General features: G+C 44.4%; 1 protein-coding gene across 1 annotated transcript in view; it reads left to right on the plus strand.

Moving 5' to 3' along the window:
• The first annotated feature begins 854 nt into the window (after positions 1 to 854).
• The window catches only part of LOC143041016 (uncharacterized), a 47,122-nt gene continuing 29,161 nt past the window's right edge, over positions 855 to 18,815 (plus strand). Inside the window, exons 1-2 of the mRNA XM_076212591.1 lie at positions 855 to 1,110; positions 6,288 to 6,410. Coding sequence (XP_076068706.1) covers positions 1,049 to 1,110; positions 6,288 to 6,410 — 185 coding nt within the window. The 5' untranslated portion in view covers positions 855 to 1,048. The remainder of the gene's footprint in view (positions 1,111 to 6,287; positions 6,411 to 18,815) is intronic.

The raw sequence follows: 18,815 nt of genomic DNA on the forward strand, positions 1-18,815 counted from the left end.
TGCATCTTCAATTGGAGTGTGGACAATTAAACTAGTGGTACGTATATATATGAAGGAAGACAAATCTTGAAGAGATCACGTATGACTCTTCTTAGCTTGGGTGGCGCTATTTCATAGATACCTCAGCCTTGCTGATCGTCATGAGTTTTGGGCCTCCGTGGGGTGCTTGTGTGTGTTCTGAGCCTCCTTGGGTTGCCTGTGTGTGGATGTTCTCTGAATTTGGGGCTCTATCCTTGTGGTCAAGTGTCTCCTATATGTTGGTTTCATGCTGGGGAGCAGAGAGAAATCATTAGTTTGTACATAATTGGTTGTAAGTCTTATAATTACAGCCTCCAGGATGGTCAGGCATTGGAGGTCCTCCTCTGCGACATGAGGCCCAAAATTCATACAGACGAGCCAGCTAAGCTGAGGTATCTACGAAATAGCACCACTCAAGCTACAGTGGGTGTTTTTTGCACTGAATATTAAACTCTTATGCGATCCACTGACCAATTGTACTTGTGTCGCTAAAGATGAATTGATTAAAAAGAAAGATTAAAAAAAACACAATCAATAGAAAAAATCGCATCAATCTGTAAGTTAAATATCACAGAAAATATACTACATAATTTTTAGATATTGTTTTGAATAACTGATGAACATATTCTTAGAATTTCGTCAAAAGTTCAAACAATACTGAAGTAACAAGTAACTACCAGCCAATGAGCCCTGAAATAGGTATTCATTTAACACCTGATAATTATATTGCATCCATTTCCATTAGTTATAATTCTAATATATTAGCACCATAAACAACCAATGACTGAAATATGACTAAATTATCCATATGCTGTAATGTTTTTGCTGATAGTTGTCGATGGAGCCGGTAGGGGTAGCTGATGTCTCGCCGCGTTTAGACTGTTTACATTTAATGAAAACGCAGCAGGCAGGGAGTCATATTTTACGTCTGACTAATCACAATCAAGGAAAATCGCACCTCCGTTAGTGCAGGCTTAAGAGAATCCATGTTCCAACCGGAATTTGGTTGATTTCTCATACAAGGCTAAAAATGGGACGTCACTCTAGTGATTCGGATAGTGACAGAGGATCAAGAAGAAGACGACGGAGCAGGTTGGTATAACTATTATTATAAGTGAACGCTTTAACTGTCATGTGTTTCTATAATGAATAAAATCGCCTATTGATAGCTTGGAATATACATGGAAGTCGCTTTCGACAGTGAGTTAATCGAGATGTTAAGAGTCTAGATTGTCGGAAGCTTCCCTTGACTGAAATTTGGTAGCAGACCTGAATACTTGGAAGTTGCATTCAGCAGTATTGAGTATAAACTATAATAATAGATTATCTTTCTTCTGTCTGTCAAAGGTTGGGTGAGTACAGTTCCAGAAATGCATAAGAACAGATATTTAACATGAAACTTTCATTGCCCAATGCCAATAGCTCCTAACCTAACCAAACTATTCCAGAGCAGTCTCACTAAACGCCGACCAAAACTGACCAAAACCACACAATGACGGTTTTTGCTCAAATGCATAATTTATATATATAAAATAGCATATGGTTGCATTATTTGACCTATTTTCTTTAAAATGTGTGATTTCCATGTAAAATGATCAAAGAGAAGGTACGTTTTTATCCTCTGCAAAATTACCAACTGGCAACCAACGCCGACCAAACCCAAACAATGACGGCTTTTGCTCAAATGTATAATTTTAAATAAAAAGTAGCATAAGGTTGCATTATTTGACCTATTTTCTTTAAAATGTGATTTCCATGTAAAATCATCAAAGAGAAGTTACGTTTTTATCCTCTGCAAAATTACCAACCGTCGACCAAAGCCGACCAAAACCACACAATGACGGTTTTTGCCCAAATGCATAATTTATATATTAAAAATAGCATATGGTTGCATTATTTGACCTATTTTCTTTGAAATGTGTGAATTCCATGTAAAATCATCACAGAGGATACGTTTTTGTCATTTGAGCAAAAGCCGTCATTGTTTGGGTTTGGTCGGCATTGGTTGCCGGTTGGTAATTTTGCAGAGGATAAAAACGTAACTTTTCTCTGATGATTTTACATGGAAATCACACATTTTAAAGAAAATAGGTCAAATAATGCAACCATATGCTATTTTTTATTTATAAATTATGCATTTGATCAAAAACCATCATTGTGTTGTTTTGGTCGACTTTGGTCAGCGTTTAGTGAGACCATTCCAGAGAAATGCAAAAAAAAAAAAAAAAAAGTGAAAATTGCATTTACATGTTACTGGAACAGAACTGTTGGCTGAATGAAATTACATGGTTGCAGATTCATAAGTAATTGAAAATTGGGTAAATTTTTAGAATACACACCTACACAAAATAGCAATAGAAAATATATGGTCAAAAATTAATTGTTAATTTTGTCAGTTATAATACATCAACGTAATATGAAGTTTTCTTGGCAGAAATCAATAACATAAAAGTTGTTAAAAACCAATGTATTAACGAACGAAGTCGCGGCAGTAGAATAATACGCCATGTTTGTTTTGATAGATGCCAATGTCAAAGAAATGAAAGGATGATAAATTCATTTAATCCGACCTAACCTTACCAAACCTAACTAACCTATGTAACCTAACCTATATTTAATAATTTGGTACCTCAAATTCTAAAGACCATCCAGGTTGTTTTCGTCATGGATGGTGATGGCCTGATTATTATTATATCTCGGGCAATTAAGAGACGATGGCAGAACCCCGTGTTCTCTCAAAAAGTCCAAGCAAGCCCTATTGACTTTGTAACAGCACTTATTAATGTCACCTGTAGTTGGAGAACACCCAGTCCACAAGGTGAAAGCCATTGTCTAACTGACAGTGACTGGACTGGATAGACAACATGGCATCTGGACTGTATCCTAGCAGCTTTGTTTGTTAGTAGATTTGCTTGTAGCACGTTTTTTTTTTTAATATATATCCAAGAAAATTGCATATTGCGTTCATGCATTATAATTTACAAAATATTTAATTTTCTAATGCTATATTGTGTAGGTGTGCATAACTAAAATAATACCGAAAATTGCTATTGTCAGTGAAGTAACTCATTGTCTGAACAAAATCTGGTACTAGCCAAAATAAAAGCCAAAAGTCACTTTGGTATTGAAGATGTTAATCATGATAATCTTTAACCCTTGTGCTGATGAAATTGAATAGAATACCATGACATGGAGCAGTGGGTAATGTTCCTGCCTCAGAATGTAGAAGGCCCAGGTACAATCCCCAGTGAATGCAAAAGTACTTTCATGACTTTCCAGCTCCACTCCACCACAGCAGACATCAGAGGTGTGGAAGATCAGTGTTGCATATATATGCTACCACCTAATCAGTATGATCAAGAAGATTACATTGATTTCAGGTTTCATTCACAACCACAGCCATTTCAATATACCAAAAAAAAAAAAGTTACATGTACTTCTCACCATACATACAACCATACCAAGCAGGATTAATCCACTGTGGGGAGGGCCAAAGGCTGCATCGTCTCTCAGGGGGCCTCAGTGGAGATGCTTCTCAGCTGTTTCAATAGTGGATGGAATAACATCAAACATTTATAGTTTATATATACATACCTGGTTTACTTATGTGGTTGTCTTGGTGATGTCTTGAGGTCCTTCCTCAGAGTCATGGTGGTCCACCACTGCTGCCAGATCTGGTGTCTCTGTACAAAATACCCTCTTCATCTGGTATGGTGTTAGAGGTCCTACATCTGCTGGTGTAGCCTGGTACTGGGGGCTCATCTGGCACAGATTTTAGGAACTTGTCCAGGCTAGTTTTGAATTTGTCCATTGGGCAACCAGTGATGTTCCTCACATTTTTGGACAGTGCATTAAAGATTTTAGACCCATTATGTGCCAGAGTGGACACCAGTAGGGTCTTAATTCTTGCTGGGACTGTAGATGGTATACTCCTTTTGGCACACTTGTGTCCTGTCCTCTCGTTGGTTGAAGACTGCAGGAGTTCTGAGGCTGTAGGGTCAGGCATTTGTTGCTCCAGGACCTTCCAGATATAGATGGCCCTGTATCTGTCCCGTCTCCTTTGCTGTGAGTACAGGCCCAGCTCCTCCAAGCAGTCCCAGTAGTTAAGGTCCTTCAGTTCTTCTGTTTGTCTGATATAGGACCTCAGAACTGCCTGTAGCAGTTGCATGTCACTTCTCTTGTAAGGTGACCACAATTGGCCACAATAGTCCAGTAAGGGCTGTGTTAGGGTATTCTATAGGGTCAGCATTACCTGTGGATCCCTTGTGGCAAAGGTTCAGAGGATCTATTCAACCATCCTTTATGCTCTTGTCACTGCCTCTGAAATATGTTGTTGGGTACATCCTGTCCTCTGTTAGTGTGAAATGGTGTCCTTCATAGTTTGATCTGAGCCATACCATAACATTTAAAATTTTCCCTTGTTAAAGGTCATGTTGCTTCTATTGGCCCAGGCATATACTGCATCAAGGTCTTATAGGCAGGATACTTCTAAGTTTGTTACAGGGTATCTTATACTTGTGCCATCAGTGAAGGAGGAGAGATGGGAGTTTCTTACACTTCTGCTACTATCTTCCATGTGAATTAGAAAAGTAGAGGTCCCAGAACTGAGCCTTGTGGCACTCCACTGACAACATCTCTCTCCTTTGGCTGTCTACCATGACGGCACATGTGCTACTAGGAAGTCATATAGCCACTTTCCCAGTTTACGTCATGCCAAGAGACTAGATTTTGTGAAGTAGAATACCATGGTCAGCTTTGTCAGATGCTTTTGCAAAGTCAAGGAACACAACATCCATGTTATTACCCTTGGCCAAGTTTTGAAGCACTCCATCATAACGTGCCAGCCATTTGGAGATGATTGTTTTGATGTGAGTGATGCTGTTTCCCCTTACCCACTTTTTTGTATGTTTTAACGGAGATCCAACTGATCTGAGAAGATTGTTTTTTCATCTGATACATACTTATGACATCCTGGTTGTTTTTTGCAGATAGACCCCAATAACCATATATATTCTGAAACCTTATAACCCAAGGTACTTGGAAAACTATCTTTCATTTGTCTGTCTGTTTGTTTGTTTATTCAGGAACTACTACTAGGATTTTGCATATAGACCCCCATAACCATATATAATCTGATACCCTGTCACTTCAGGTACTTGGATAACTATATTTCATTTTCAAAGAAATTATATTTTGGTTAGGGTTAAAGTTAGGTAGGGTATGGTTAGGTTAGAGATTATTCACAAACTCCTCCTAGGGTTTTTCAGATAGACCCCTATAACCATATATATTATGAAACCTTATAACCCAAGGTACTTGGATTACTATCTTTCATTTGTCTGTCAATTTGTTTATTTGTATGATCACGAACTCCTCCCAGGGTTTTGCAGATGGACCCCCATAACCATATATATTCTGATACCCTATCACTCTAGGTACTTGGATAACTATGTTTCATTTAAAAAAATATTTTTTGGTTATGGTTAAGGGTTAAAGTTAGGTGGGGTATGATTAGGGTAGGGATGATTCACGAACTCGCAGCAATGTGTGGGTAATTTGGCTAATATATATATATATATATGTATATATGTGTGTGTGTACATATACCAAAAGCCCTTTACCCCTTACAAGGGAGGTAGCCCAAAAACAATGGCACAAAATCCACTCCCACCCATGCCATCCCCACATACTCCACCCCCATCCACCCCACTCCCTCCCTCTTATCTTGGCTCCTCCTGAATGACAGGTCATCCCTGCATCTCACCCTTTGCCCTGGGTCAGAAGCAGTGTCGCAAGACACAGCACATCTACAGCAAGGCTGCTTCATTAAATCGGCGACCCCTCTCTTCATCCCCTTATGCAGAAATGGAGAAGACAGGGAGAAATCCCTTCAGGATTTTTTGAAAAAAAGAAGTAAATGATAATAGAAATTATATACATATATTAATAATATATGTTTATAATTTTTTTATTATTATTATTATTTACTTTTTTTCAAAAGTAGTGCATTGTGTAATATAGTAGTCTTCTGCAAGTGGGTCTTTTGCAAAAGAGATCAGGGGCAATGGATTGATTGATGATTTGTAATGTAGTGTAACTGTATACATGCACTATCACCTTAGGTATTCAAATGAATGCACAAACATGACCTCTGGTTTTGTTCATGTTATGGATTTATTTTGATTTAGAATATTTGGGCTAAAGGTTTATGTAAATTTTTATCCTTTCATTCATCCAAATCGATTAGTGATTTAGTCATATTTTTACAGGTCTAGGAGCAGCAGCACTACTAGTTCTTACAGCAGGCATCGTAGAAGAAAATCTAAAAAGTACCGACGAACTTCATCTAGCCGTTCCCGAAGCCGCTCTGGGAGTAAAAGTCGATCTAGAAGGTATCAGTGAAATAAAGATTCTAAAAGTACTGTACAGTGAGGTAATTGTACCAGTACTTTTAGGGGGTAAATGTTCCACTTTTGAAAAATTTGTTCCCAAATCATCACAAAATTCTTTGGTGAACCCTGTCTTCCAGCTGTCCACCCCAACTCCCCTCCTCACCTCCACATTTCTCACTTTGTGCATCTTTGTAACTCCCCACCATACTTTTTAAACATTTTATCTCAAACATATATATATATATATATATGTTCTTCCTTTATGCCTCCAAATTACACGGCTCTGCTCCATACAGTGCCCTAGCCACAATTGTTTTCTCATACGGTCTTCTCTGAATTCATTATCAGATTACTATTTCTCTTAACACTTTTCAACCCCTCCCCCACCATTTACTTGCTTCTGTTACTCCATAATTCATCTCCACTCCACCATTTCCTTTTACATATGACTGTAAATACGTAAAGCTTTCTTTTCCCTCCAGCCTTTCACCTTTTAAACTCATCACCAGCCCACCACCCCCTTGTACATCACCAACTTACTTTTGCCCACATATACTTTCAGCTTGCTTCTCTCACATACCCTGCCAAACTCCACCAGGTGCTTCCGTCTATCTTCCAACTTAGCTACAGGTGCAATATCACATACAAACAACAACTGGCTAACCTCCTACTTCTCTCCACTCCCACTTACTAAGTCTGAATAACATGCTTGCATTTATTTCCCTCACCACCCATCTATACACAGGTTGAACATCTATGGTGACATTACACAGCCTTGGCACAGCCTCACCTTTACCTTGTACTAGTAACTGTTTTCACTCCCTACCTTCACACAAGCTCTGCTACTCACAAAGAAATATTTAGCTATCCTCACCAGAATTCCCCCAATCTTATACACCTCCATCATATCCTATCATACCTATCAACCCAGTCATGCCTTCTTCAAATGCATTAAAGCTCAAAAGACATCCCTAACCTTAACCAAAAATTTCTTGCATATCTGTATTATTACAGTAATTTGATCAACACACTTCTAAACCTATACTGCTCTTCCCTCTAATCACTCCCTCTGTTCTTCTAATCCTCACAATTAACACCAATATGCCTTACCAAATACACTTAAGATTAATCCCTGTAAAACCACTACAATCATATTTTTTTCCTTTTCCCATGCACAGTGGAATTATAGAGGCACTCCTCAATTCCAGTGAAACACAACCTCCCATAGGCACATGTTAAACATTCTCACTATCTAATACACCATAACTACTACTCCCATCTGTGGAACCCCACATGACAACCATTCTATGCTCTCTGTATCTCCTCTTTTCTTATAGCCCAGTTATTCTTCTCTTCCATCATAATGATTTTCCCTAGCATCTCCTAGTGTCAGATTCAAACCTCTCTTGTCACCTTCCACATTCAACAAATCCCTGAAATAATCTATCCATCTTCCCCTTACCACTTTCCTTTTCATTAGTATCTCTCCATTAGCACCTTTTGTTTTGTTCCGAAGAATACAAACTCTTCGGTACTCCTTACACTAGGATACCTTCGCGTAGCGCGAATATTTCTACTGCGAAATTAACCCCTTCCATACGGTGCCGCACACGTAGGCGTCATGAGGAGCAAGTGGATTCGCGACGCTGCCATATTGGCGTCTTGATTATATTTATTGTAGTCGCCCCTGTGTTTTTACATTCTCCCAAATGCGCCCTGAATCCCATTCTTTGTGGTTTTCAAAATTCGCGGGTGAAAGAGAGAACGATCGATATAAGCGGCGACTATATTTTATGATGCGAATATTATTTCGTTACGTCATACGGCTGGCATTGGCTGCTGCCCGCGAGATTTAAGTTCCGTACTGAAGTGGTTAAAATCCTCACTCTGTGGGTCTGGGCAACGCTTATCCTCAGTAAGGGGCCCCATTGGGGCAAAGGGGGGGGGCCCTTGCCCTCCACCACAAGTCTCGCACACTATAACCATTCTCTTCGCAGTAGTGACCGCGTTAACATATCTCTACTATACATGTTTAGTTTTTATCGGTTTCCCCCTTAATGGGCCGATTCTCAGTCAAACTCCATTATTAGCGCGGCAGCGAACCATTAATCACTCAACGGTTCTATGTTTACATTTGGGCCGAAAATTAAGCAACCCGCTTCGATTGTCGCCAGCTCACTCCCAGGACGCTAAGGAGTTCGTCGTCCTTCAATTTCATCGGGGTTTTCCCTACGCCATCCTGTGTCCTGGAATTATTAAGTGCTTCTCCATTTCCTGTATTATTCCCTTAACCGCCACCGGGTATCCTACCCTTCATTGTAAGTATGGAATCTGGTTCCAGTATTGTTGTGGTTCAAGATAGGTTGTGTCCCTTTGTCTCACCCCCCTTACTGCCAGCCCAAGTGGATCCTCACATTTGGTGTTTCAAGTGTATGGCTCTTAGGTGTTCATCTTCATCCCCGTGTGAGACGTGCATTCAGTGAGATAATAGTCAGTGTTCCGTGTACTTTCATGTTCACAGGAAAGCACATGCAGGGGAAAAGGTGTGCAAGCATAGAAAATGGCTTCCCTCTTCACCCCCCAAAAACAAGAGAAGGCGGACTACGGCTTCAGAGGAGACAAGCAATTCTCTCCCTCCCCCACGGTGCACAGTAGTCGGAATCGCTAAACCGTTGAGCAAAAACCTATGGAGTTTAACACACCAATTTTCACTACAGTAGCTGTCATTGCTACACTAATATTTTTTTTATGTGCTAATGATGTTATAGTTACTGTTTATTATGATTTTAAAGGATAAAATGTATGATAAAGAAATTGTAAATAATACCTTCAATCATATTCATTATCATTATTATTATTATTACATGAAAAAAGTCATTGCACTGTTTACACTGTTGACAAGCAAAGAAAACGGAGGTGAGCGGGGATTTGTCACCTGTGTCACAGCAAGACGCAATTTTTAGTTGTTTAAATGCCATTTTCTCAAAATATGGGGAAGAAGTAGGTTATACATTATGTTTCATGATATAGATAAATGTACTATTTGGGTGTTAGTGTATGATACAGAGTGAATAAATATGGATATCTATTTTTGCGCACAAAATGATGGATTCCGACTACTGTGCGACGTAGTAGACAGGAAGCCAAGTTGTCCTTTATTCCTTTAACCAGGACGGTTAGCGTAGACGGACATGCGCCTCAGGCCACCTCTAGCTACCGTTCCTGTACGAGATTTTCCCGGATGAGGTCGCTTGCGGCTTGCCCTCGACCCATCCCGGAAACTCGACAGTCGCTCCTCCCAAGCGTAGTAGCCAGGAAGGTGGTACAACGTCCACTTCGAGTCATTCTCAGGCCAAGTTGTCCTCTTCCTTCAACCAGGACGGTTAGCGTAGACGGACATGCGCCTCAGGCCACCGCTAGCTACCGCTCCTGTATGACTTTTTTCCCGGATGTGGTCGCTTGCGGCTTGCCCCCGACGCATCCCGGAAACTCGACGCCGGCACGGACAAAGAACCCGGGTTCAAAGACAAAAATCCCCTTAGTCTCTTCTACTCAGGAATCCCGCAGTACGCACAACACCCACCGTAGGAAGAGCCGGGTGATCAACGGTGACCTTTCCATGCCCTTTGCTCACGAGGACAGAGATCGGGGACGAGGTTGCAGACGCAGTGTTTCTCGCTGACCGGACAGGCGCCAGCTACGACGGTGACGACGTCCACAGTACGCGGGCAGGGAAGATGGCTTCCCCCCTCACCCGACACAAAGAGAAGGCATGCTACGTCGGCGGAGGACGCGGGCAGTTGTCTCCCTCCTCCTCCTAAGCGTAGTAAACGGAAAGGTTGTACAATAGCCGCCCCGAGTCAGTCTCAGGCCAAATTGTCTCCTGTTCCTTCCCACAGGGTGGTTAGCTTCGACGGGCACGTGCCTCTGGCCCCCGCGAACCCCCCCGGGTATGAGCTTTTTCCCGGATGCGTCCGCCGGCCCCGCGACGCTGCCCGGAACCTCCCTCCCCCACGGACAAAGGAACCGAGTTCGGAGATTCGGAGCGCGTCAGCCTCTTCTCCTCGGGTAACCCCCAGTCCACCTTCCACCCTTCGTCAGACGAGCCGGGTCATCACCGGAACCCTTTCTATGCCCGGTGGGCAGGAAGCCCGAGATGTACCCACACGGGCGTTCGTCGTAGGTGACTCAGCTTCGTCCAGAGGAGGCAGTCTCCCCTTGGCGTCTCCTGGACCATCCGCACCCAGGCGGGACTCACCAAGCGGACATTCCCCGGACCTCCTCCCCACTCTCTGTTCACTCGTCACTACGTTGAAGGAACAGATGGAGGCCCAACGGGAATTTTTCCGCGCTTCTCAAGCACGGTTCGTGCACCGCACGGAAGCTCGTGAGGAGTCACCGCCCCCAAGGGCCCCCCTCGACCATCTTCTACTTGCTCAGCCCCCCCCTGAACCCATCAGTGACGAGGATGGTAGCGTGAGGTTCCTCTCTGCCCGTGCCGACCCCTCCTACGCCGACGACGATGTCCACAGCGCCGTAGGGGGGGGGGGGCACGCTCCCGTTTCCCAGTCGGAATCCTCGATGGTGGTCCCACCTTCCTTCTCGGACGTCCTCGCAAGGGTTCGGAGGGCGAATCAACTGGGCCCCCCGCAAGAAGAGGAAGCCACATTCGAGTCTGGCATCTTCATGACGGCCAACTCTCAGAAACCCCAGCCTCCTCCCCTCCACCTTCCATGGAGTACGCAGACGGCGAGAGCCATGGCCCAGGCCTCCGACGCTCTCACAACAAGGACGACCGAGAAGGTGCGTTGGCTTCCGGTCCCATTGGAACACCAGAAGCGCTTCTACACCCCATCGGGATCAACCCTCAGAGCAGCCTCAATCCCGGCAGTCATCTAGTTGTCTCCACTCAACAAGTTCCTTTCCCTGACGAAGTTCCGAATGGACACCCCAGAGTCCGTAAGGGCGTCTATCAGGGAAGGGGACTTCATGGTGTCGCTGGACCTCCAAGATGCCTATTTCCACATACCAGTGCATCCCTCCTCCAGGAAATTCCTCGGAATCATCCACAGGGGCAACACCTTCCACTTCCCCTGCCTCTGCTTCAGACTTTCCACAGCACCCCAAGTCTTCTCCAGTGTGTTCAACCTCGTTTCAGCATGGTCCCACTCCAGGGGAATTCAACTACTCCGTTACTTGGATAACTGGCTGATCCTTGCACATTCCGCCCAGCTATGCCAAGAACACCTGAGAATGGTCCTAACCTTTGTCCTGAAATTGGGCACAGTAGTCAACCCGGAAAAGTCGGATTTCTTACCAAGACAGAGAGTCACGTACCTGGGTATGGTCCTGGACTCCTCCCTAATGGAGTCCTTCCCAGTAGAAAAGGGGATCCAGAATCTCGCTTCTCTAGTTGCACAGGCACTATCGACCAGGTTCCTGATGGCGACACAATGCCAACTCCTGGGCCATATGGCCACCATAGAGAAATTAATCCCCAGGAGTAGACAAAGAATGCGACCGCTACAGTGGCTCCTCAAGTCTCAGTGGGCCCCGCAAGTGGGAGAACCCCTACAACACATCTCCCTCACCGAAGAAGTCAAGGATTCTCTTCTCTGGTGGAAGGCCCATGCAACCTTCTCATGGGGATGCCCCTCGGCCCATCTCCCCCCGAAGTCCTCCTGTTCTCCGATGCCTCCAAGGAGGGCTGGGGAGCCCACCTCAACGACGATCACATCAGCGGTTCCTGGTCCACAGTCGAGCGGACAGCCCATATCAATTGGCTTGAGTTGAAAGCAGTACTCCTGGCTCTCCGTCACTTCAAGGATCAAGTCTCTGGAAAAGTAGTGGGCATAATGTCGGACAATTCCTCGGTAGTACCCTACCTGAACGAGCAAGGGGGGCACAGTCTCCCAGGAACTATGCCTTCTGATGATGGACATCCTCAACCTAGCCAAGAATCTCCAGGTGTCACTCAAAGCCCGCTACATCCCGGGGAAGAGGAATCTCTGGGCGGACCACCTCGGCAGGAAGAATCAGATAATCAACACAGAATGGTCCCTCTATCGAGAGGTAGCGAACTTCATCCTCAGCAAATGGGGCTCCCCTCTAGTGGACCTTTTTGCAATGAGATGGAATCACCAACTCCCAATATATTTCAGCCCTTTCCCGGATCCTCTGGCAGCAGGAGAAGACGCTCTTCTGCAAAGTTGGGACAACCTGGACTCCTACGCTTTCCCACCATTTCCCTTGCTCCAGAAGGTACTCCTGAGAGCAAGACACGCATCCTACCTTCGGATGACTTTGATCGCTCCTTGGTGGCCTGAAGCCCCATGGTTTCCAGACACCCTCGAGCTAGCAGTAGAAGAGCCTCTGGCCCTTCAGGGAAGACCAGATCTTCTGTATCCACCCATCAACGGGCCTTGGCACAAGAACCCTTCAGCACTCAATCTTCACGCATTCAGACTATGGTCCGGATCCTCCTAAAGAAGGGTTTTCCCAGAGAAGTGGCAGAGGACATGTCCGCTCCTATTCGCTCTTCCTCAGCTAACCTTTATCAAGGGAAATGCAATGCCTTTGCAAAATGGTGCCACTCCAGGAAGTTAGTCCCAGATCGAGCCACCATTCCTGAGATCACCTCCTTCCACTTCCTCAGGAAGTCCAAGAAGATCTCCCTCTCGGCAGTACAAGGCTATAGGGCAGCTCTAAATCAGGTGTTTTCTCTGAAGGGCATGGTCCTAGCCCTTTCACCGGAAATTTCCATGCTCTTCAGGCATTTCAAAGATCATGCCCCCCCAGGGAAATCAGTTCTCCTCTGCGGGATGTGGCATTAGTCCTGAACTCTCTGAGGGGTCCCCCTTGCGAACCTCTCCGAGAGGCACATCTGAAGGACTTCACCTAGAGGACATTTTTTCCTGCTAGCCCTGGCATCTTCCAAGAGAGTAGGGGAGTTACATGCCATCTTTTATAGAGTCGCCCATTCCAAAGGATGGAAAGAGGTCTCCTTCACTTTCATGCCTCAATTCATTGCCAACAACCAAGATCCTGCCAAATCCGACCCTAGATTCTGGTCCTTTAGTGTTCCGTCCTTAGACGAATTTGCAGGGGAAGAATAGACTGAAACAGTTCTATGCCCGGTACGAGCCATCCGGACCTACCTCAAGGGAACCGAACATCTTCGACCAGAATTAAAGAGGTTGTTCATCTCTACTAAAGGTATCCCATCACTAAGAATTCCATTTCTTACTGGACAATGGAAGTCATCCACAGAGCCTGCGATATGAACCACACAGATTGTCCATGACCTGAGGGCAGTAGGGACCTCCCTAGTCATCAGAAAGAATCTGTCAGTCAACCAGGTTCTTCAAGCAGGTATATGGAAGAGCCAGAATACGTTCACTTCCTTTTACCTCAAAGAAGTTATGCGGGAATCTTTAGGGAACTTATCTTTGGGCCCCATAGTGGCAGCCCAAGAAGTCCTGAAAATGATATACCCCTCCTCGAGCACACAGCCGACCCTGACAACTCATCCAGGTTCTGGCTCGGCATCTGCAGGGATAACTTTCCAAAGTCCTTCTCATACTCTTACATTCCCTTACCTCACCCGCGGGCTCTCAAGCATTCCAAGGGAATCAATTCAAGCCTTTCAGTGGTACAAAAGTGATTATAACCTGTCTGTCTCCACTCCAGGGAACAGAAAGGGGTGCACTTCAAAGTGAGGGGAATGTATAGGGGTCTGGTCAACATAGTCTTAGCACAATAGATTTTCCTTACAGCGGTTTCCCAGGCTAGATAACAACTTCTTTCCCTCCTAAGTCCGAGTCTCCTTGTGTAAGGAGTACCAAAGAGTTTGTATTCTTCGGAACAAATGTAATTTTCGCAGGAAAATTAATTTTTCCCTGATACAAACCTGAGGTACTCCTTACCTTTAATGGCCCTCCTCAACCACCCCTCTAAACAGTTCCTTCTCCTTGCCTGACAAACCTTGTGCTTAATTCATACCTGGCTCAGAGAATGGTTATAGTGTGCGAGACTTGTGGTGGAGGGCAAGGGCCCCCCCCTTTGCCCCAATGGGGCCCCTTACTGAGGATAAGCGTTGCCCAGACCCACAGAGTGAGGATTTTAATTTCGCAGTAGAAATATTCGCGCTACGCGAAGGTATCCTAATGTAAGGAGTACCTCAGGTTTGTATCAGGGAAAAATTAATTTTCCTGCGAAAATTACATTTTTCTACCTTATTCCCCTCACTTTTTTCTCCTTAAAAAAAAAAATGATTGTATTGAAAATTATCTAAATACTTAAAATTATTGTCCTCACCCCATGTACATATCATCACCTTGTTTTTACCCACATTTACTGTTAATTTCCTTCTATCACATACTTTCCCAAACTCCATCACTAACTGCCTTAGACCCTCCTCTTATATGGCCATATGTGCAGTGGCATCAGCAAACAACAACTGGCTCACCTACTTCCTCCATTTTCATTAACCATCTCTAATCCTTTGCCCATCACCCTCATGTTTACCTCCATGTACACATTGAACAACCATTATGACATAACACCCCAAAGCATTCTTACTATTTCCACCCTTACCACAAGCTCTTAACAATTTCCCCATCTGTGCAACACCTCCCACAATGCCATCTTGTCGACCCTGTCATAAACTTTCTCTAAATCCATAATATATCCCCCTGAAAAAAAAAATCCTTACCTTTTGCCAAAAAATTCTTGCAAATCTGCCTTACCACAAATATTTGATCTATGCACTATTTACATTTCCTAAACCCACTGTTCCTCATGTTATCCTTTCGATTAACACCCATATGCCTTTCCAGCTACATTCAACAAATTGTTCCTTCTAAAACTATTATATTCATATTTGTCCCCTTTTTCTATGTAAAGCAATATAATTGCAGATATATAGGATTGGGGAAAGCTGTTAACCCCTTCCATACGGTGCCGCACACGTAGGCGTCATGGGGAGCGAGTGTATTCGCGAGGCTGCCATATCGGCGTCTTGATTATAATTTTTGTAGTCGCCCCTCCATAATGACATTCTTTCTAATTCTTTTGTAATCGCATTTTCTATGGTTATCAAAATTCACGGGTGAAGAGAGAACGATCGATATAAGCGGTGACTATATTTTATGATGCGAGTATTATTACGACACGTCGTACGGCTGGCATTGGCTGCTGCCACCGAGATCTAAGTCCATGACGCCTACGTGTGCGGCACCGTATGGAAGGGGTTAAGGGCAGTCAAGAGTTTTTACAAGAGTATTAGGGTCTGTGTTAGAACAGGAAATGGAGAAAGCAAGGGGTTTGAGGTAAAGGTGGGACTGCATCAGGGATGTGTCATCTTCCCATGGCTGTTCAATGTTTACATGGATGGGTTGGTGTGTGAAGTAAAGGCGAGGGTAATGAGCAGGAGAATGGAGATTGTTAAAGAAAATGGAGGTGAGCCAGTTGTTGTTTGCAGATGACACTACACTTGTGGCAGGATCAGAGGAAGGATTAAGGGAGTTAGTGACAGAGTTTGGGAAGGCATGTGATAGGAGCAAGTGGATGGCAAATGTGGGTGATAAGATGTACAAGGGTAGCAGGTGATAAGATGTACGAGGGTAGAGGGTGGCAGTGAGATGGAATTAACTCTAAAAGGAGAGAGGCTGGAGGAAGTGAATAGCCTTTGGTATTTGGGGTTGCATGTGGCAGGAAAGATAGTAGAGATGGAGGTAGATTGTAGATTGAGAGAAGTAAATAAATGCCTTGGGTAGTTAAAAAGTGCTATGAGAAATAGGCAACTAGGAATGGATGCAAAGAGGAGATTGTATGAAGAAGTGATTTTGCTGATGGCATTGTATGGAGGAGAGACTTGGAATTTAAGAGAGGCAGAGAGGAAAAGTTTAAACGTGGGAGGTACTCCAGATATATGGGATAGGAGGAAAGCTGTTAAGAGCAGTCAAGAGTTTTTACGAGAGTAGTAGAGCTTGTGTTGGGATTAGAAATGGAGAGAGTGAATGGTTTGAGGTAAAGGTGGGACTTCGTCAGGGATGTGTTATGTCACCCTGGCTGTTCAATCTTTACATGGATAGGGTGGTGTGAGAGGTGAATCCAAGGGTAGTGGGTCGGGTTGGAGATGATTAAAGAAAATGGAGAAAAGTGGGAGGTGAGCCAGTTGTTGTTTGCTGACGACACTGCGCTTGTAGCAGGATCAGAGGAGGGATTGAGGAAGTTAGTGACAGAGTTTGAGAAGGTGTGTGAAAGAAGGAAGCTGAAGATAAATGTGGGTAAAAGTAAGGTGATGAGATGTACAAGGGGAGAGAGTGACAGCAGGCTGGAAGTGAGCATTAAGGGTGAAAGACTGGAGGAAGTGGATAGTTTTAGATATTTGGGTGCGAATGTGGCAGGAAAGGGAGGAGTGGGGGTGGAGGTAGAATGTAGATTGAGAGAAGCGAGTAGATGCCTTGGTGAATTGAAAAGTGTAATGAGAAATAGACATCTGTGAATGGATGCTAAGAGGAGGTTATATGAAGGAGTGATTGTACCAACAGCATTGTATGGGGCAGAAACATGGAACGAGAGAGGAAGAGAGAAGGAGTTTGAATGTGTTTAACCCCTTCCATACGGTGCCGCACACGTAGGCGTCATGGGGAGCGAGTGTATTCGCGAGGCTGCCATATCGGCGTCTTGATTATATTTATTGTAGTCGCCCCTGTGTTTTTACATTCTCTCAAATGTGCCCTGAATCCCATTCTCTGTGGTATTCAAAATTCGCGGGTGAAAGAGAGAACGATCGATATAAGCGGTGACTATATTTTATGATGCGAGTATTATTACGACACGTCGTACGGCTGGCATTGGCTGCTGCCACTGAGATCTAAGTCCATGACGCCTACGTGTGCGGCACCGTATGGAAGGGGTTAAGATGAAATGTCTGAGAAGTATGATAGGGGTTACTAGGCTAGATAGAGTAAGAAATGAGGAGGAGAACAGGGGTGGAAAGGGAACTGGGAGATGCCTTGGTGGATTGAAAAGTGTAATGAGAAATAGACATCTGGGAATGGATGCTAAGAGGAGGTTATATGATGGAGTGATTGTACCAACAGCATTGTATGGGGCAGAAACATGGAACATGAGAGAGGAAGAGAGAAGGAGTTTGAATGTGTTTGAGATGAAATGTCTGAGAAGTATGATGGGGGTTACTAGGCTGGATAGAGTAAGAAATGAGGAGGTGAGGAGGAGAACAGGGGTGGAAAGGGAACTGGGAGATAGGGTTGATGAAAAGATATTAGGATGGTTTGGACACACGGAAAGAATGAGTGAAGAAAGATTAGTAAAAGAAGTATGGAAGGCAGAGGTGGAAGGAGTGAATATGAGGGGGCGTCCTAGGATGAGATGGATGGATGGGGTGAAAGGGGCATTACAAAAGAGAGGAAGGATGGGAGAGGACAGAAGATAGGGGTGAATGGAGAGGGGTGGTGTATAGATGATGCTGTGATGCATGTGGGGGTGAGGAAATATGTATAAAAAAAATTGACGCAGCCCGAAGGGATTTCTCCCCGTCTTCTCCTTTTCTGCATGAGGGGACGGAGAGTGGGGTCGCCAAATTTATGAAGCGGCCTTGCTGTGGATGTGATGTGTCTTGCGACACTGCTTCTGACCCAGGGCAGTGGACAGTATGCAGGGATGACCCGTCATTCAGGAGGTGCCAAGATAAGAGGGAGGGTGGAGGGGAATGGAATATATAGGAAATGGAATGGGTGGGAGTGGTTTCTATGCCTTTTTCTTTGTGGCTACCCCCCATGTAGGGGGAAGAAGCCTTTGGTATATGTATGTATGTATGTATGAAATGAAATAGAAGTATGGTAGGGGTTACTAGGTTTGATAGAGTGAGAAACGATGAGGAGGTGAAGAGGAGCATGGGAGAGGAAAAGGAGATGGGAGGTAAAGCTGATGAAAGATTTTTGGGATGGTTTGGACACATGGAAAGAATGAAACTCCTTATCTCACCTCTCTCCCCCAGACATCAGTCTAACAGAGAAATCTCTCCCACAACAAGCAAGGGAGGTAGCTAGCCAAGGCTTGCACCCACCCCTGCCTATTTCACTCCCACTCACCCATTGTGTCTTGCTCATCTTAGCTCCCTGTGGATGGAATGTCATCCTGGTCTCCTGCTCTATGCCTGGGTCAGAAGTATTGCAGCAAGAAACAGCACATCCACAGCAGGGCCTGCCAATTCATTGAAATGCCAGCCCTCCCTCCGTGTCCCCTTGTGTGAAAAATAGAGGCTGAGGAGAAATCCCTTCAGGCTTCATCAAATTTTTGTCCATACACAATCATTCCCCACTCACACCTATCCCCTGCCTTCTTCCTTCCCTTCTCAACATACATTCTCCTTTTGCT

The sequence above is a fragment of the Oratosquilla oratoria genome, chromosome 30 (genome assembly GCF_046742065.1).
Source record: "Oratosquilla oratoria isolate Oo_2021 chromosome 30, ASM4674206v1, whole genome shotgun sequence".
NCBI classification, from domain to species: domain Eukaryota; kingdom Metazoa; phylum Arthropoda; class Malacostraca; order Stomatopoda; family Squillidae; genus Oratosquilla; species Oratosquilla oratoria.